Source organism: Austrofundulus limnaeus, unplaced genomic scaffold (genome assembly GCF_001266775.1).
Source record: "Austrofundulus limnaeus strain Quisiro unplaced genomic scaffold, Austrofundulus_limnaeus-1.0 Scaffold1513, whole genome shotgun sequence".
Classification (NCBI taxonomy): Eukaryota; Metazoa; Chordata; class Actinopteri; order Cyprinodontiformes; family Rivulidae; genus Austrofundulus; species Austrofundulus limnaeus.
This window is the reverse complement of record NW_013953915.1, coordinates 25,463-43,664: the sequence shown is the minus strand read 5'-3', so window position 1 is coordinate 43,664 and position 18,202 is coordinate 25,463. Positions and strand designations below refer to the sequence as shown.

The 18,202-nt window shown below is 38.5% G+C and overlaps 1 protein-coding gene across 1 annotated transcript in view; it reads left to right on the top strand.

Annotated features, from left to right (window-relative positions):
- Nucleotides 1-9,250, top strand: part of LOC106535631 (phosphatidylinositol-binding clathrin assembly protein) — a gene marked incomplete at its 5' end in the record, with an annotated part of 13,739 nt that extends 4,489 nt beyond the window's left edge. The window contains 3 exon segments of the mRNA XM_014032684.1: nucleotides 4,893-4,949; nucleotides 5,230-5,346; nucleotides 8,153-9,250. Coding sequence (XP_013888138.1) covers nucleotides 4,893-4,949; nucleotides 5,230-5,346; nucleotides 8,153-8,167 — 189 coding nt within the window.
- Between the last annotated feature and the right edge of the window lie 8,952 nt (nucleotides 9,251-18,202).

Genomic DNA, 18,202 nt, shown 5'->3' with positions numbered 1-18,202 from the left:
CTGAAGGCAAAAGGGGATCCAACCCGTTACTAGCGTGGTGTACCTAATAAAGTGGCCGGTGAGTGTAGATGGAGGACAACAGAGCTGCTTCATGGAAGAAGAACCTCAACTTAGCCTGTTAGCCTTCGTGCTAGCCCTCACGCTGTATTGCCTTATATGTATTAGCGCAGTGCTACACATTCTCCTCTCGTCCCTGAGGTCCTCCATCCACATGACAGAGAGGGGAAGACAAAAATGACTCAGCCTGTAATTGAAAATATGTATGAAGGACCTCAGTTTAGCTTATTTGTCGCTCTAGCGCTGAGCTAATACATATAAGGCAATATAGCATCGTAGCTGACAACATAACTGTAGCAGGTAGGAGGGATGGAGAAATGTCACGGGGAGCAGAGCAGAGGTGAGCTCTGCTGAAAGAACAAGGTCGCACCGCTCTCTGCTGGGAACCTGGCTCGCATTTTAAACACCGCGCCAAGAAAATCATTTCACTTCTTTAACTAGCAATTAGCCTTGCTGGAGTTTTGACAGATGGAAGCTTAACTTTGCAGAGAAGAAAGAAAAAAAGGGAAAAGAAGAGTTTCAGTTCTGAAGGCTAAAAGAGAGAGCGAGAAAAAATGAACAGACAAAGCTACGAGACAAATGAGAGATTAAGACAGCGGAGCCAGATAAATGTGCACGGTGATGCAGTGAAGACCGACAGCTGTGTGTGAAGACAGATTGACTCAAACATTGAAGCACAGCATAAACAAAGTCTCACATTCTTGCTGTTTCCTCCTCCCAAATGTTGTTTTTTTTTAAATAACTGCAGCGAGACGCACTGTTATTCTCTACAAGACAGACAGACCAATAAACTCCAAGACAAATGGTTTTGAAATAACGAGAGATTAAGGTGCTGGTGACGGTACAGTCAATCTTATCTATAAACATGGTTTTAAATTCTAAAAACCACTAAACCACCGTGGTTTTACTGAGCAGGCAGTAAATACATCGCGTGAATCCAATTCTGATCAGTGAGGCTCTTTTATGGCACAAAGAGTTTGATCAATGTTTTCTGAACACCGACTTTCGACTCCAGAGGCTGCAGATCAAAGCAGACACAGATCAGCCATATTGATTACCTCCTGGATCAGATTCACAGTTTTCCCCGAGCAGAGTCCCCGTGATGATGTGATCTTAGCATGGCTGGATTCTGTTAGCTGGATCGACTCTTCTAGAAGAAAATGGCAAAAGCCTTGAATTTGTACAGCCTTTAAGTCCAAGGACTCAAAGCACTTCATGCTAGTCATTCACACATTCACACACTGGTGGTGGTAAGCTACATTGTAGCCACAGCTACCCTGGGGCAGACTGACAGAGGTGAGGCTGCCATACTAAGGCACCTCCGGACCCTCTGACTACTGCCAGCAGGCAAGGCAGATGAAGTGTCATGCCCAAAGACACAACYTCTGAGATGGATGGAGCAGGGGTTTGAACCAGCAACCCACTGGTTGGGAAAACTCCCATACCTTCACTGTCGCATAATAATAGATACAACACTGATGGTTCTGGCGTTGCATTAACTCAGTTTTCATTGTAATCTCAGTGTTTCCTCCTGGTATTTAGTGCTTTTCCTGCTCAAAATGCATCAATCAATTGAAAGTATGAGCTGGAAACAAAATAAAACATTACAGAAAAAAACCTTTGCTACAATAAGGGGAAAAGATGAATAAAGCAAAAATAATGTTAACAGTAAATATTTGCTGCTGCTTAAGACCCTGCCACACACTGACATTTTAGACAATTAATGCTGACTTGTGCATTAGTGGAGTGCTATGTTTATAATGCTCTTGCCACAATCTACACTCCCATCTGGAAATAACAGAACTTTCATCAGCATAGTGTGGGATTTGATATGGAGAGCAGGCATTTCTGTTGGAACTCTAAGCCTGCCAGGGGTGCGAGTAAAGGCCTATAATACGCAAATTGTCTCATTTTGTTGCCACTTGGGCAGCCACCCCAAAAATTATGATTTAATCATATGGAGTACACTTTTTATATGATGATAGGCAGATTTTTAAAAATACTTGTTCATTATTGCTTTGGTTTTCAGGGCTGTAGCCTTAGATGCTAACTAGTCGAGGTGACGACAACAATGGCAGCTCAGTGAATTACTGATCAAACCAAATAAATATTGACTTTATTAAATATTTCCTGAAATACAACCTAAATAAATCATAAAACATTAATATCAGTTTAACAAACTTCTACTCTGGAGGAGGTGATAAGTTCAGCTTCTGTAACCTCCCTTTCAGTTCTACATAGCTTGTAACCTTACAGTCTCCGTTTTAGCACAACCTTTGCGTCTGAATTTATTTTTTCCTTAAAACCCTGAGAACAGAATCACTTCTCTCTTTTTAAACTTCATTTGAAGCAAACTTTAGCTCAGTCTTCATAAATCAAGCTAACTTCAAATGTACCTTTGTTGCCACTATTCTGACCAATCGTTTGGGTTTTGTGTGAGCATGGAGTCTTTATAGAACTCCATCAGATTTACCCACTCTGCTTAAAACAGTGATTAATGTGCTCAGTATAAGCAGCAATTAAAAGACGTGTTTACTGTTTTATTTTTGCCCGTAAAAGCCTAAACCCAACACAGCTTCACCTAATTAATGTAATCCATCATTTTCTCTAAGATTACTCAGGTATTACATGATTTTACAGAGCAGCTAATTACTCTGTTTATTGGAAATATTGCTCCGTATTTTTTTTATTTTATTTTATTGCTGCTTATACTACAAAATCCATCTGGTGTTCCTCCTCTGTGGCAGAAAAGGGAAATGGTGTTCCTACAGTAGGAGTGATGAAGTTGCCACAGTTGGCTCATTTATTTGGATGGCTGAGGGTTTTTAACTGTTTCTGATATACAACTGAGCACTCACATGTCAGAGGTGGACATGAGGCATTTAGAAAGTACAACACTCTAAATATACAATATTTGAAATGAGAAGGCTTTGATCAATTAAAAATGTGATTGAATGTGTAAAATACCATTTGTCACCAAATTTGCCAGAAGACATTCAGCTGATTTCTCTGAGGCTCCTTCAGATTCAGATTCATTTATTAATSACCACACAACAAGTTGGTGGAATTTGCTTCCAGTACAGCATGACATGCTCACATCTCTGTGTCAGAACAAACAACAATACAAACAAACAAACAAAGGGTGCACTAAAAGATATTAATTAGTGATCTGATTTAGTGACCATACAGCAGCTGGGAAAAAACCGTTTTTAAATCTGTTTTTGTTGATAAGGACCTGTAGCGTTTTCCAGAAGGCATAAGTGTAAACAGATGATATGCAGGATGAGAGGGGTCTGAGATGATCTTTGTTGTTCACTTAAAGGATTGAAGACCAGAATTTACTCTTAAAACATTTCATTATATGAAGCTGTTGSTTTATTCAGCATCTTCTCAGTTATTCCCGTAACGTGAAGAGAATTGCATTTTTTCTCTACGTCTCCAGACAGKAGTAACATCACCAGAACTAGTTGATATGACAGAATAATTACAACTTTCCTGATAGTAGCAACACGTTCCTGATAACTTCTCTCCGTTGTCCCGAGATGTGCAGACCCTGGAAGCTTGTGACTTCTARMTCCTGTTTACTAAACACATGCGTCTGACGTCATTAGTACGCTTCAAGCCAGTTGATGGAAACACGTCTGATTCACATTTCTTAGTTTTTTCCGTTTTGCGAAATTGYAAAAATCCGCTCAAAGTTTGAATTAAAATTGGATGGAAACACAGCTAATGTAGGACTCTGTGATTTAAGCTGACTTTGATTTTAAAGACTTGGAAAGAGCGCTGCAGATTTTTCCAAGAAGCAGCCAAGAGTCGTTCTACTTTGTACCGTACATGTTCATAGAAGAGCACCTCATACCTCTTTCCCCTATCTTCATTAACCTAAGTTATCTTAGTTAAACATAGACATGTGGTATCTACAGAAATGTCAGAATCTTGGCTAAAATCTCATAAAAACCAATCCTATGTCCACCAGATGCTGCACAAACTTCAAGAAAACCTTTTAGGGCTTAAGAGGTTAAAAGGAAGTTAAGGATTCATCTGGTTAGAAGGACTTTTACATGCTGCTATTCATGTAGACCTCTGTTCTGGATCTTTATTTTTATTTATTTTGAAAATTGGAATAGCAGCTTAGGTTTTGCCCTTACTAATGATTCAAATTTGCCTATAGCCGAGTACCAGTAAGAAGTTTTGACATTAAACAAGACAAGGCAACTATAGAGAACGCTTGCCATCCAATAAAGCAAATAAACAGTAGATCGTATGATTCCCTGACATTAGCTGGAGGAGCTCTATAGATGGACCACTGTGGTGTCAGGAACATGTTCCACTGCATCCACCCGTTCCCCTCCCTCCTATTCACCAACACCGTACGGTAACACAGCCACTCGCTGCCATAAATTACCATTTTGTCGAGCACAAATCAGCAGCTTTGATGCAAATAAGCGTGGGTCGCAAACGACTGCTTCAAATTGCCCGTCATGTTGAATCTGAAGCCTATTCAGGTGTAGTGGATGTGATTTTTGTGGCTCACGGTGCAGAGCCAAACACAGTGTCACTGTGGCACTCCTTTTTAAAGTGGTGGTAATGATTTCTCCCAGCAGGAAGCCACTAAGTACCTCTGCTTCTTGCTGCGCCGCCGGGCTCTGAATGAACACATACTTGAGCATTAAATAAATTCTTACAGTTCTAAAGATTTTTTTTATTCTTTTGTGTTCTCTTAAGCGTATGAGCTATATGTGGTTGATGTTGTTTTTTATTTAATGAAAATGAAATGTGAACTGTTTGAAGCAGGTTCTGTTTTTGTTCAGACATAATGTTTTTTTTTATTCCAGGCTCCAGCTCCAATGGCTTTCCCCATGACCACACCACAAGTGCCTGTGTATGGAATGGTGAGTATGCACACAAAGATTTCTCCACACAAAGCTTTCTTTGTTCTTCCCTTTCTGTTTTACAGCCCCCTCACCTTCCTTCTCCCCATTTGTTTCTTGTTTGCATTAGACGACTACATTATGCTTTTTATGTAATCTGGTTATTTACCTCAAATCGCATTTTTGTACCCAAACTGGTACAAAAATGCGATGACTAAGTGTTTTTGCGTTCAAGGCAGCATGCAAGATGAATTTCTTCAAAGAATGCTGGTTTCATTGTGTCTCTGTGGCTTGTCTGCAGGTCCCTCCCCAGATGGGTCAGATGGGTGGGGTACCAGTGATGGCTCCTCAGCCAGTGATGTACAACCAGCCTGTTCTAAGACCCACCAACCCCTTTGCACCCATGCCAGGAGCCCAGGTAATGTTTCTGCACTGATATGTTTCAGATACAGACCTATCAAATGTAGAGAGAACAGGTAAAGGAAAAACATCCATGTGACGGGTTTGACAGCATCTCCACACATCACTTTTTCTGTAAGTGATTTTAGGTTTTCCAAAGAAAAGTTACCTGAACTGGACTTCTTTAAATAGTGCTGGGTAGTATAACAGTTCATATTGAAAAGCTTTATTTTCTTTTTTTATAATGGCCTAATCGACTTTCGAAACGTCTCGCCCACCAGAACACTGTTTTACAGGGACCTGAAAACACATGCAGGAAATAGAGCAGTACAAGTCAAGTTAGTCTCGTRGTTGGAGGTGTCGAAGTGTTGTACTTCGGCTGTAATGGCTCGGCTGTCAATCAGCTAAATGTATTCTGCAAGTTGTTGCCTCATGGTCCCAGTAAGAACTGTGAAAAATGTAGGTTTCAAAGCTGTGGTCAAAAAGTTGGACAGCTGCTATGTGAAGCCAAGTCGCAAATATTTTAGCCAAATAGTCAAGTCTCTTTAATATAACTGTGGTAGAAAACTTTGGTCATACTGTCTAACACTGACTTCAAGGTTCATTATCTTGTGGAATATAACAAGCATTTCTTTAAAACTTTCATATTTTTTATATCGTCCGTTCATACACTAATCAATTTTCTTTTCAAGTAAAATCGAATGAAGTTTAGATCAGCCTGTTAAGTAAATTTGTCATTATTGTGGCAATACGCAAAAAGCTTTGCTTAACTTTATGTTTTATGTGGGTTGTTTTACTGTGGATCATGCTGTTCAAGTAAAAGACCAAATGAATATCTTGACATATATTCTACATGACAGATTTCATGTAAACAAAAGGGCTCCATTCAGTTCAATCAGTTAAATCAACTGGTGTTCCCCACCTGTGTGTCCTTGGCCCCCTTCGATTCGTGTTCATCTGAGATAATTTTCATGCAGGTTTTTTCCACTTCAGTGATTAAGTAGTGCACTGTTCTGCACCTAAAAGTAACTAGGCTCACTCTTAGCATCTAATACAGTCCATTGTCCTCGGTGTGTTTTAAATCTCCTTAAAGGGATCCACGATTAGTTGTAACATTAGGCTTTATTTGATAAACATATATTTTAACTGTAAAATAAAGACTGTAAAATACTGTAGGCTGTTTAGTTTTGTAAATTTTTAAAAATATAAATATTAACATAGACGGAGCCATTTTATTTACACACAAAGCATTCTGGGTAAATGATGACGTGGATAGGTCCTCGGTGTGAGCGAGCTATATCCACCCTGAAGGTTAATCTTGGACAATATCTGATGATCGACTCTTTTAAATGAAACCAGAGAGCGTTGACTGAGAGAAGTGTGGATGGAGGACAACAAAACTGCTTCATGGAATAAGAACCTCAGCTTAGCCTGTTAGCCTTTGCGCTAGTGCCAACGCTATACTGCCTTATATGTATTAGCTTGGTGCTAGCGCAACAAACAAGCTAAACTGAGGTCCTCCATCCATATTTTCAGTTGCAGGCTGAATCATTTTTGTGTTCCCCTCTCTGTCATGTGGATGGAGGATCTCAGTGATGAGAGGAGAATGTGTAGCGCTGAGCTAATACATACTGTATATACAGTATGGTGATAGCGTCGGGGCTAACACTAAAGCTAACAGGCTAAGTTGATGTTCTTCTTCCATGAAGCAGCTCTGTTGTCCTCCATCCATATTTTCAGTTACAGGCTGAGTCATTTCTACCTTCTCCTCTCTGTCAACGCTCTCTGGTTTCATTTAAAAGAGTCYATCATCAGATATTGTCCAAGATTAACCTTCAGGGTGGATATAGCTCGCTGGCAGCCTCGCACCGATGACCTATACACGTCATTTACCCAGAATGCTTTGCGTGTAAATAAAATGGCCCCGTCCGTGTAATATATTCTTGAACCTTTAGTTTAAAAATGATTAAAAACTGAACAGCCTACAGTATTTTTACAGTCTTTATTTTACAGTTAAAATATATGTTTATTAAATAAAGTCTAATGTTATAACTAATCATGGATCCCTTTAAAGCCAGCTACGTTTGATTCTTATCAAACACAACTTTGAAGATTAGAATTGAGGTCGGCAAAATCGGACTCATTGTTAGTAATTGCTACAGTAGTTAACAGAAATAAGGCAGGACATCTGACAGGACTGCTGAGCCCATAGGTGTAATTTACGGGGGGTTGGTTATGACCCCCACAATAATTTGATCCAGTCAATATAAATGTCATCATTTGCTCAAATACAATAGAAAAGAACTAGTTATATAGCCACATGCAGTTCTCCTTGTTTTTAGGTAACTTTGACCTGATTGAAAAATTTACGATGTGTACGTTTTAGCATAATTGCTGAAAATGACACACTGGATTTTAGAGCATAACATACACACACATACACACACACACAGCACCCCCCARCCCCAATGCTAGACCTAAAGTTATGCTCTTGGCTGAGCTGAGGTCATTTAAAGAGCTGTCTGCAACAGATTCATTGTTCAGAAACTTCCCCAGAAGCCATCTGCATGGTCAAGTGAATTTTTATTTCATAGGAAATCATGCTAAGATTTTTGTAAAATTTCCGTTTATAGATATATATAATTTTAATGCTCAGAAGGTGGAAAATTGTTGGTTAAATTAAAGTTTGATAGAAACATTTGTGCTCTGTGTAGAAAACTATATCCTCCTGTGACTCCACTATATTCTGCCTCTTGTGTTTTGTATTTAATTTTCCTTTTTAACTTTTAATCTCTTTTCTTTTTTACTATTTTTGTTTTTTTCAGATGCAGTTTATGTAATCCAGTCAGGGGGAATCTGAGTGCCAAAAGCAACAAACAGAAGAAAACCAACAAGAGGACCATCAGGGGGACGGTTTGATCAAGTGAATCGACTCAGAGACAGACAAGATAACCGACAGACACCAAAACAGAAGAACGAATGGGACGATGATGACGACACGGGATGGGTGGATGGACGGAGGAAGATAGGGAGGAGGGGGGGATGAAACTATTCTGGCTGGTCTTTGTCTGAAACAGCTGCTTGCTTGTGTGAGTGGAGCTTCTCTGTTTTTGTCTTCTTTGTGTTTTGGAATCAGAAGGGGAATAAGGAGGAGATTGAGGAAATCCTACCACTGGATTGTAGTCAGACTGTGTAAAAACAGCTTGAAGAGTCTCTGCTGGAGAATTAGCTTTATTTCATACTGGTGCTATTTGTCCTCTCTGGGTTACTGTTACTGTCGGAGCACTTGGGAGCGGACAAGTGTGTGTTAGTGTGTGTTTGTGTGCAGCAGTTGTTTCAGACGTTAAAGCCACCTTCCTCTCTGTCCTCGCCTTCATTCACTGTTTGTGTTAACAGTTGTCCCTGCAGCGATTCAAGTGTATTTTTTTTTTTCAGTCTTTTTGTATTTTCATTTCATTTCCTCACCAGCGTCACCTGAAGGTCATCAGGGTTTGGGAAAAGCAATTCATGGAAGCGGTCACAGTGTCGGAGCACTTCCTGTCACGGGTTTCGAGCTAAAGTTTTCGCTTTCTCAAACAGCATAATTTTCTCCTACGGGAACATAGATGAGGCTCGGCCAAGCTTAATGCAGATTCTTATTTTCTTTTTAAAATTTTATTATTTTTTTCTAGGCTTGGTCACCAGAAAATGCATCCAACCGATTACTAGATGTAAGAAGGAAGAAGTGTAGCTAATATACTAACGGTGATTATTATTCACATCCCAGAGTTCACCTGTCCAAGGCATTATGGGTTGGAGTTCAGGTAATAAAACTAACTGATGAATCTGTCTGCAAGCAACTTATACATAAGTGTGTATACTTTTCCCTTTGTTCTATCATGGCCATTTTCTACAACAATAATAAACAATTAATTAAATCCTAACCCATWATATCTCTATATTTAACACGTTACATTAAGGCAGGAAGGTTTGTTTTGGGGGCTTCCTGTTAAAGGGATCTACACAAACACATCCCAAAGAAATTAACAGGAGCCCGTTAGCATGCTAATGTTCTGTCCGTTAGCAACCTTGCTAGCTTAGTTGCTAACATGACAAACAAAAATTATGTGCAATTTGTAGAAAAACTATCATGCTGAAACATTCCCCCATTCACAAAGAAGTTTTAACTTCAAAATGAGTAGATAAAGTAAAAACACAGCTAAAAAGTTTTTCATGTTAAGACTTTAAGARGTCCGAAGGTTAACGCTGTTAAGACAACCAATTATAGTGAATGAATATTTATTAGAGCTCAGCAATTAAACTTTAGCTGAGATTATGTCACCATCTTGATTGTCCCACAAAGAAACAAAAGACCCATTCTGTAAATGCAACAGAGCGTTTGACCACCTGGAAGGCAGGTGAGGTGTCTCCCTGAGCTGCCATGTTTGGAGATGCAAAAATGTGAAGAAGTACAAGAATCTTAAAAAAATAAAATAAAATAGACAAATTATCACATATACAGCTATTAAAAATGTGGAAACCAAACATAAGAGTTCAAAAAGATTTCAGGGTTTTGTTTCTTTTTGAAACTGGTTTAATATTCCAGCAAAACCAGAGCGAATACCTTTAGCCTGTTWGGAAACCTTCTCTCAAATGTTCTTCTAAARTAGGGATGCACAGATATGAAAATTTCAGCCAATATCGATATCCAATATAATTATTGCTGTTATGGCCGATAACCGATATTTACTGATATTACATAAACACACAAATTATTTATGTAAATATACACACAAACACACTTGGACCTTTTTTTTGATACTGGAAATAAACGACCAGACCTCTGACATGGCTSTACTTCAGTTATTCCTGGCTGCGCAGCATCAATATCACTATCATGATCAAACAGATACCAATCAAAACAAACATTTCACCTCTAAAAACAGAAACACAAAACTAAAAAGTGGGAAATCAATATCGGATATTATTGGCCCAGTTTTACATATTAAGCAGATACTGATATAAAAAAAATTACCAGTATCGCCGATCCCAATGTTAATGCTGACATATTGTGCATCCCTGTTCAAAAACACGTTACCAACAACTGCACCTCAGAGAGACGGGTTTAAATTTATAAAATGTGTTTTTATGGCAAAGAATTTTACTGCCAAGATAACTGGTCCAATCTTTGTTGAATGGTAGCAAGGTAACCTGTGGTGATCTGTACAAATTTCTAAAATAGGAGCTCTTTTTTTCTTACTTTTTTTGATGCCACCTTGTGGTGGATCCACATCATGAGATGGATGATCGCAGCAGCACTGAGGGAACTTTGTGTGACTAAATCGCATTAAATTCACTTTAAATTGCACTGAAGCAGAGTGAGGCGCACCGAGCCAAGGAGCTCCCAACGCCGTGGCTCCAGCCAACGTTGGGGGTCTAGATTTGAGTCATGGAAGACGTCATGGCCGCTCCTCAGCCAGAACATCCGTCCCCCACCCCCATGAGCTCAGATTTGTGTAAATGCACTCTGAGGTGTGCTCACGCAGTAATGCTTTACACACGTTTGTGTATGTTTTTCCATCGAGGGCTATTTCTAAGGGTCAAATTTCAAGACAAACTTGAGCCCAAGAGTTTCATATGATTTTTTTTTTCAATATCAAAAATGTTGCAAAAATGCACATGCAGAAATGTTGCACTGAAGTGGCGATCTTGTAGTAATCATTTTCTTTGGTGTGAAAACGTTAGATAAGAAATTCGTAAGTAGTTTTTTTGGGTGTTAACATATAGCACGTTTTGTTTGATTTACAACCCACTTTGTTGAGAAACTGAACGATGTTTTCCTGCCACTCTAACAWAGAACTTGAAGCTTTTTTGTAATCCTGGTCCCAACCTAGCCTTACATCCCGCCCAGAATCGAACCCATCGTCCAATCTGCTGTGAAATCTCCAGAATGTCGCTTCAGTCTTTCTAGTCTAGTCGGTCTATCTCCAGAAGCCTTTCTGTTGGCCTGTTSGCTCTGTATTTAGTCTGTGTAGATATGTAAAATGCTTCCAGTTACCAGTTTCTGTGTAGATTGTCTCACCTGTCACTGTCACGGTCCGTAGACGCTTCTTGTCAGTCTTGCGTTAGCTTAGCCTCTCCTCTTATTAAACCCCCTGAAACCTGCAGAGGTAGGGTTTTTTTCCCTCATCCCAACTTCTACTGGTGTCTCTAGAATCGATAGCTCTGTTATCCCTGTCGTGTCTCTGTCCAGTAGCTGTAGATAAAACATTTCAGAGGCTTTTTGACTCATGGTTTCCTTCTGTCAAGCTCTGCGTAAGGTCTTTTTTTAAATCTTGGTATTAACATTGTTCAAGTGTTTGTAGGTAGTGCTTTTTTAGACGATAATTCTTCATTCATCCCAATCCTGCCTCGTTACGATGTCAGCAGCCTGCAAACTGTCTTTGGTAAAGCACACTCTTTAATAACGAGCTTTTCTGATGCTTTTCTCAACTTGAGTCATCAATGTGAGTTAAGATTTATTTTCCCTCTATATTTTATTCTCAGTGTTGATAATGGAGAAATCTTGGAACAATTGCGCCCACTTTCCAACACGTAACGTTTTCAGAAGCTCAGTCAGATTATCAGCGTTATGAACATTTCCGAGCTTTAAAAGCTTCTAAGAACTATTATGTAATCAACGTTTTATTTCCTGTGAGATGTCGAGGTTAACTGGTGCCGTTTCTAGGCTATAGAAGAAAAGATCAGCTATAAAAAGTTGAAGTTGTTTAACTTTAATTTCAGTTATTCACAGTAAAAAGAACAGATCTGAATTTGACATAAATTTGTAATTTGTTTTGAAGGTGCATTGCTAAACTTATGCTAAAGTAACACAGAATAATATCTAGTAAAGAATTTAAATGGTGTATACCATTTAAAAATGTCCACTGGAATGAAAAGTAAAATGAGTCTATGGAGGTAAATTAGGGTCATAAATTTTGTACAAAAATAGTTTGAAACGGATATTTTTGATTGTCGATATTCTGTTTTTGTGATTATGATTATTATATTCTTTACCCCACTGAGATTTGTGCCACGTTTTTAGATATCAGAGAAACTTTTTTAAAAAAACCAATCACATAATCATAGAATATTGCTGTTTTAAATACATTTCTGCTTCCTGGTTCCTGAATGCAACAGCTGGGAATATTTTGTTCAGAAGTTTGAAACTTAAAAAAAATAGAATTACAAGTAGTTTTGCATGACTGTATTAGGGCCACACTACAAGATTTTGTTATGAGATTAAAGTGACATAATATGAATAGTGGTAATTTTTTTAGAAGAAAGTTTTAATGAGAAAAAAGGTTACGTTACGAGAAAAATTTAACATAAGAATAGTCGTAATTTTATGAGAATTAAGTCGTAACATTGAGAGAATAAAGTTGTAATAGTATGAGAGTTAGTATGAGAGTTATAGCGTAATACTACAAGAGTAAAGTCGTAATATTACGAGTTTCAAAAAAAATTTGAACAAACTTTATTGCCCCAATTTAGCTCCATAGAACCTTAAAGACCTAATTTAAGCCTTGAAATGTGTTCAAAGGTTTGTGGAAACTTGATCTAACCTGTCCGAATTTGAGTAAATATGACTTCAATAGATCAAATTTCTTTTATCACTTATCGTTTACTCAAAAGACTTAAAAAGTAGAGGTGGAAATGACCGAATCYTCTGATTTGATCAACCGTAAGGATTTCAGCAGTTGCTCGGCTTTTGTTCAGAGCTACATTAAGTATTTCAGAATAAAAGTTTTGATATTTGAAACTTAAACTTTGTAAGAAAAAGACGACACAGGAAAGGCGGAGCTCCTCCATCGTCTAAATATTTCTGGCTGAGCTTCACTCCAGCTCCATTTTAGACTCATGATCATGTTTTTCTAGTGGCTCTTCATCCTTTGGGCCAAAATAAAACATWATCAAGCTTCTTGTTTAATTTCTGTCCTACAGTTGAGCCACTTTGGTGGTACAGATCCAGGACCAGGAGATCTTAAAGGTCTACCTGCCATGTGTTAGCTTTGTTCTGGGCTTCAAGGTGTTTCACTTTCTTTCTGCAGTGTTTCTTGTACAGTTTGACGCCCTGGAATCCAGGGATGTTTGTTGGAGTCAGATTTTCTTCGCGAGTCTCAGGTGGTTCCTCAGTGATCAAACATGGAAGCTGGTCCATCTGGTCTGGTTCGTGTCCTCGTCTCTTCTGTTGAAACTGCCAGTGATTCTAACAGTTTTTTATCATGAAGGTCCTTTATTTTTCAGGGAATGGTTTAGGCACCTTCCTTCCCTTTGAGCTCATATTTGCAGCATGCAGTTTACCGTACTTTCACCGTTTTCTGGTGTTTTTCCCCGTTCATTTGGGGATCAGCCATGAGGCTAACCCCAAACGTTTTTTTGGACTCTTAAAGCTGCTAACCCCCCCTGGCACTGTCACAGAATCCAGGTGGTTGGAAGATCAACCTTGATGTGGTCACGAAGCAGACCCCTCTGGTAAACCGTTTTTTCTTCACGTGGATGTATTTTTGTCGCTGTTGACCAAAAAGGCACGAAATGACAGTCCTTTTTTCAAACACATTGCAAAAAACGATTGATCCAACTCGACCAATCTTTCACCGTCCAGGATAGCAACTATTTGGGCTAGAGACGATAGATATTTTATACTTAATAAATGAGCCAGTCCAGCAAAAAGAATTGCCAAACATTCTTCTGTCTTTTTTTTTTTTTTTCAGTTTTTCCAAAGATCTCTCGTTTCTTATCTGGTTTAGCGGCGGCGCTGTCAGCCATGTAGCCACGTGTCAAAACCTGCAGCTGGAAATTTAAGGAACCACGATGGAGGCTTTGACCGCTTGTTTTTGTTCGTGACTTTGTGTATTGAATCAAAGACTTCTCGTGCACGTTCAGTTTATTTTCCTTAACGTGCGGGGGTTTTTTTTGTTTTGTTTTGTTTGGTAAGAACCCTCAGATTGCTGCCTCACTTTTCTGTATATAATGAAACGCACACACAACACAAAGCTTCAAGACATAACCTCATAACCTGCAGCTGCGTTCTTTTCATTTACTGTGTTTGCTTTATTTGTAAATGGACGACAACAGCATCGTAACAGCAGTATACAGATACGATTACTACCCCGTTGGGCTGAACAGTCCATTCTATCAGGACCAGCCATGAATTCTCAGTGATGCCAAATGTTTTTGGAGCAGAAAACACCTGTTGATCTGGCTCCTCCCCCATCTTCTTTGTACATTTTCGCTATTTATTTAAAGCAGAATTATATGGAGTTCATCAAGCATGGAAAGGCAAACAAATGTTAGTTGATGATTTAAAAAAAAGAAGTTATGGGCTTTTATTTTACAGCAGTATATTTGTTTATTCAAGGGATTTGTTTCCTCTATCTTTTTCTCTTTTTTTGAAAGAAATAAAGTCATTTTTCATTCCTATGTGTTTGCCTGCTTATTTAAGGGTTTTTGTTTGTTTGTTTTTTGGCAGTTACTAAAAGGTGGTTTTATTTAGGAAATCTACAAAGTAACTCAAATTGCAAAATTTGTTTGGCCCAGTTCTGGCCCACACAATGCACTAATACTCAGCCAAGTTACCGCAAAGAATGACGGTCATTTGGCAGAGGTCCATAAAGTACTTGAAAAAAATAACTAATAGTAAAAATACCTTAACAGAAAATGATTTTGGTAAAAAAAAATAAATGTCACTGAGAAAAATACTTAAGTAAAAGTCATAAAACTGTTCACAAAAATTGGTAAAGTAGAAGTAAAAGTACTTTTCCACTCTCTCCAACAAATAAACTGTTAAATTTACAGAACCAAACTGGCTCCACAAAACCAAGTTAATGAAATTGGTCAATTTCTTTAAAATAAAACATGTATATCACATCAACTTTACTAGGTTTAGTGGAAATAGTTGATATGATTCAATTGAGTAAATTCAACACTTGATTTTTTTAGAGCACATAAACATTTCCTTTCATGAGTTCAGACAGATTTAATTTATAAGTAACTAGGTGTTAAACTTTAAAGTAAAGAAGTAAAAGTATRATTTTTAGGTTTCAAAAGTAACTAAGTAAAATTAAAAGTCACGATTTACAAAAAATACTTGGTAAAATTACAAATCCTCCAAGAAATTACTTAAGTACTTTTACAAAGTAAATGTACTTAGTTACTATAAACCTCTGTCCTTTGTGACCTAGATGGGGTTTGCCAGATTGGGTCATGCCGGGGCCGGCACCACATAAACCAAACTGGGCCAGCTGTGCTCCATTATAAAAACAGTGCCATCATTGCCAGGCCTGGCCCACATCTGGTTGACCAGCCACTGGCCCTGCCAGCAGTGCCAGCCTGACACCAGAACCATAGGTTTGGATCGCTTTGTGAAAGATCTGTGGAGAAAAGAAAATCAACCTTTATTCTGATGTGACTGATGTGCTAAAGACCAGTCCATGTGTGGCCAAAATGAAAGTAGGTTGCAGCCGTCCTGAACGACTCCAATCTTAAAACTTGGTTAATTTAAAAAGAAAAAATAGTTTACAAAACTTTTCCTTCAGTCAGTTTAGAATCCTGTTATATGAACTGATAGGTCTGTTTTGAAGCTCTTTCAGCCAGTGAGGTGTATGAGTTAGAGGCACTATGGAGACTTCTTGGTATGAGAGAGCGGCCATATTGTTCAGGGCGAGGACAGCTGAACACAGTGCTGACAGTTGTTAAAGCTGAAAGTGGTAACATGATGTGTTAAAGTCAGGASCCACGTTGGGGTCCTGAAAACATTTTCTGAATTACACTAAAAAATGACAACCAACATTTTTTCCCTTTGTTGTTACAAAATAAGATTAGTGTACTTAAAATGGACAAAAAATAACAAAATAAATAACATTACTATGCTCTTGTTTATTTGACGTGAAAACAAGGTTTATCAATAGCTGGGGGCACAGGTCTCTGCTGGGTCAAAAGCTGCGATGATTACAGTGGCAGCAGCAGCTAGTTGTAGCACTTCCTTCTGGAATACAGTTTGACTTTGCAAACTATAAGTAAAGTACCAGTAAATACTGCTAATATCTTCCTAAAAGAATTGCCAGGAATGTTAAACGTGGTTCGGTAAAGTTTTGATTACGTTGTGTTTCCTGAGTGTGTCACAAAGTGTCCATGTTCTCTGTTTCCTGTCACACCACCAGATCATTTTCATTTGAATCCATGTTGAAGGTGAACTTTGACATACTTTTTCTCAGGATGATGAATATTTATTTTACATAAATGTAATGATAAAAACTGGACAGAGCTTGAGCTTTGTGTGAAGTTGCAGATTTTTCTTTCTCCAGACCTTCAGACTGATGGAAACATCCCATCACTGCGTCTCCAGGATGTACCTGCAGTTTCTGTTTGTTTTGGGGACATCTGTCTGGATAATTTGCTCGTGTTGACGTGTAAACACGTCCGATTTGTCTGTTGTTCCAACAACACTGAGGACGAGCCGTTTCACACGGTTTCTGCAGCTCCCGGCTGCTGCTGAGCTCTGACAGATGAAACGTTTTCCATCAGCATTAAGCAGCTCTAAGCAGCAGAGCTGATGGATTTGCTCGTTTTTCAGGGTTTTTCTGTTTGTGACTGAGCGTCCTTTAGTAAGAAGTCATCACTCGTTGTTTTGTGTCTGACAAACAGCAGCTTCTGTCCTCAATGAATAATGTTGGCGCCACCTCAGAAGTGTGTGTTCAGGATAAAACACACTCATTGGGTCAGAGCACAGATAACTTGAATAATAAAAGTTGTTTCTTTACAACAATGATATTCTGGAAGATTCAACCTATTTACGTAGCGCAGCAGTGACCCCAAGAAGCAAATCTGTGTAAAAACTGAGCAACATGTGCTTGGCTGGAATCATGAAGTCATTTTAAGCATTTGTCACCAGATTATAGACTTGATGTTCCCTCCACTGCAAAAACTGTCCATCTAAACAAGTTTTAAACTCTTATATCAGCCAAAAAGTCTTTTTGATCTTGTTTTGAGACTGATTTACTAAACAAGAACTGATTGTGTAAGAGTAATCGTCTTGTTTCCAGAATGTGTAAGATTATTTGTCTGGTTAGTCTGAAGATTTGACTCAAATTAAGTCAAAAAATTTCTGTCAATGGAGTGAGAAAATTTTACTTGGTAAGATTCTTGAAATATTTTCTTACTCCATTGATATATACAGGCAAGTCAATCCTTTAACTTTTGCATGAAAAGCTGGATTTGTTGACTTAAAAAAACAGGTCAGAGAAGAAGAGTCTGTCATCGAATGGGTTGCCGGTTCAACTCCCCGGGCAGACGGCAAAAAAAATAGGTGGGAAACCCTTATATGGCCGACTCCAAATGAGGATTATCAGTCTGGGTCTCTGCTGCTGCCACCGAGACCTGATCCCGGACAAGAGGAAGAAAACGGATGGACGGACTTTTATTTTGTTACATTTCAAAGCTAAAAATGATACTTTTACTTCTTTACTTTAAAATGTAACACCTAGTTACTTGTTCAAAATTAAACATGTTCAAACTAATCATGAAAGATGTTTCCACACTCTAAACAATGGAGTGTTTTATTTACTCAAACTCATGTCAACTGGCTCCACTAAGCCTAGTTGAGTAAATTGCGTAAATAATACACATATTCTGCTCAATTTACTCAACCTGGTTTAGTGGAACCAGTTTGGTTCAGTAAATTCAACAGTTTATTTCTTGAGTGTGTAAAAGTACTTTTACTTTCCCAAATTTTCTGAACAGTTTTAAGACTTTTACTCAAGTAGTTTTCTCATCAGTGGCATTTATTTTTACCAAAGCCAAGTTGGAGCATCTTGAGTTCTGCAGCAGATCCAGGACCTGCTGGTCCTCTTGTGTTT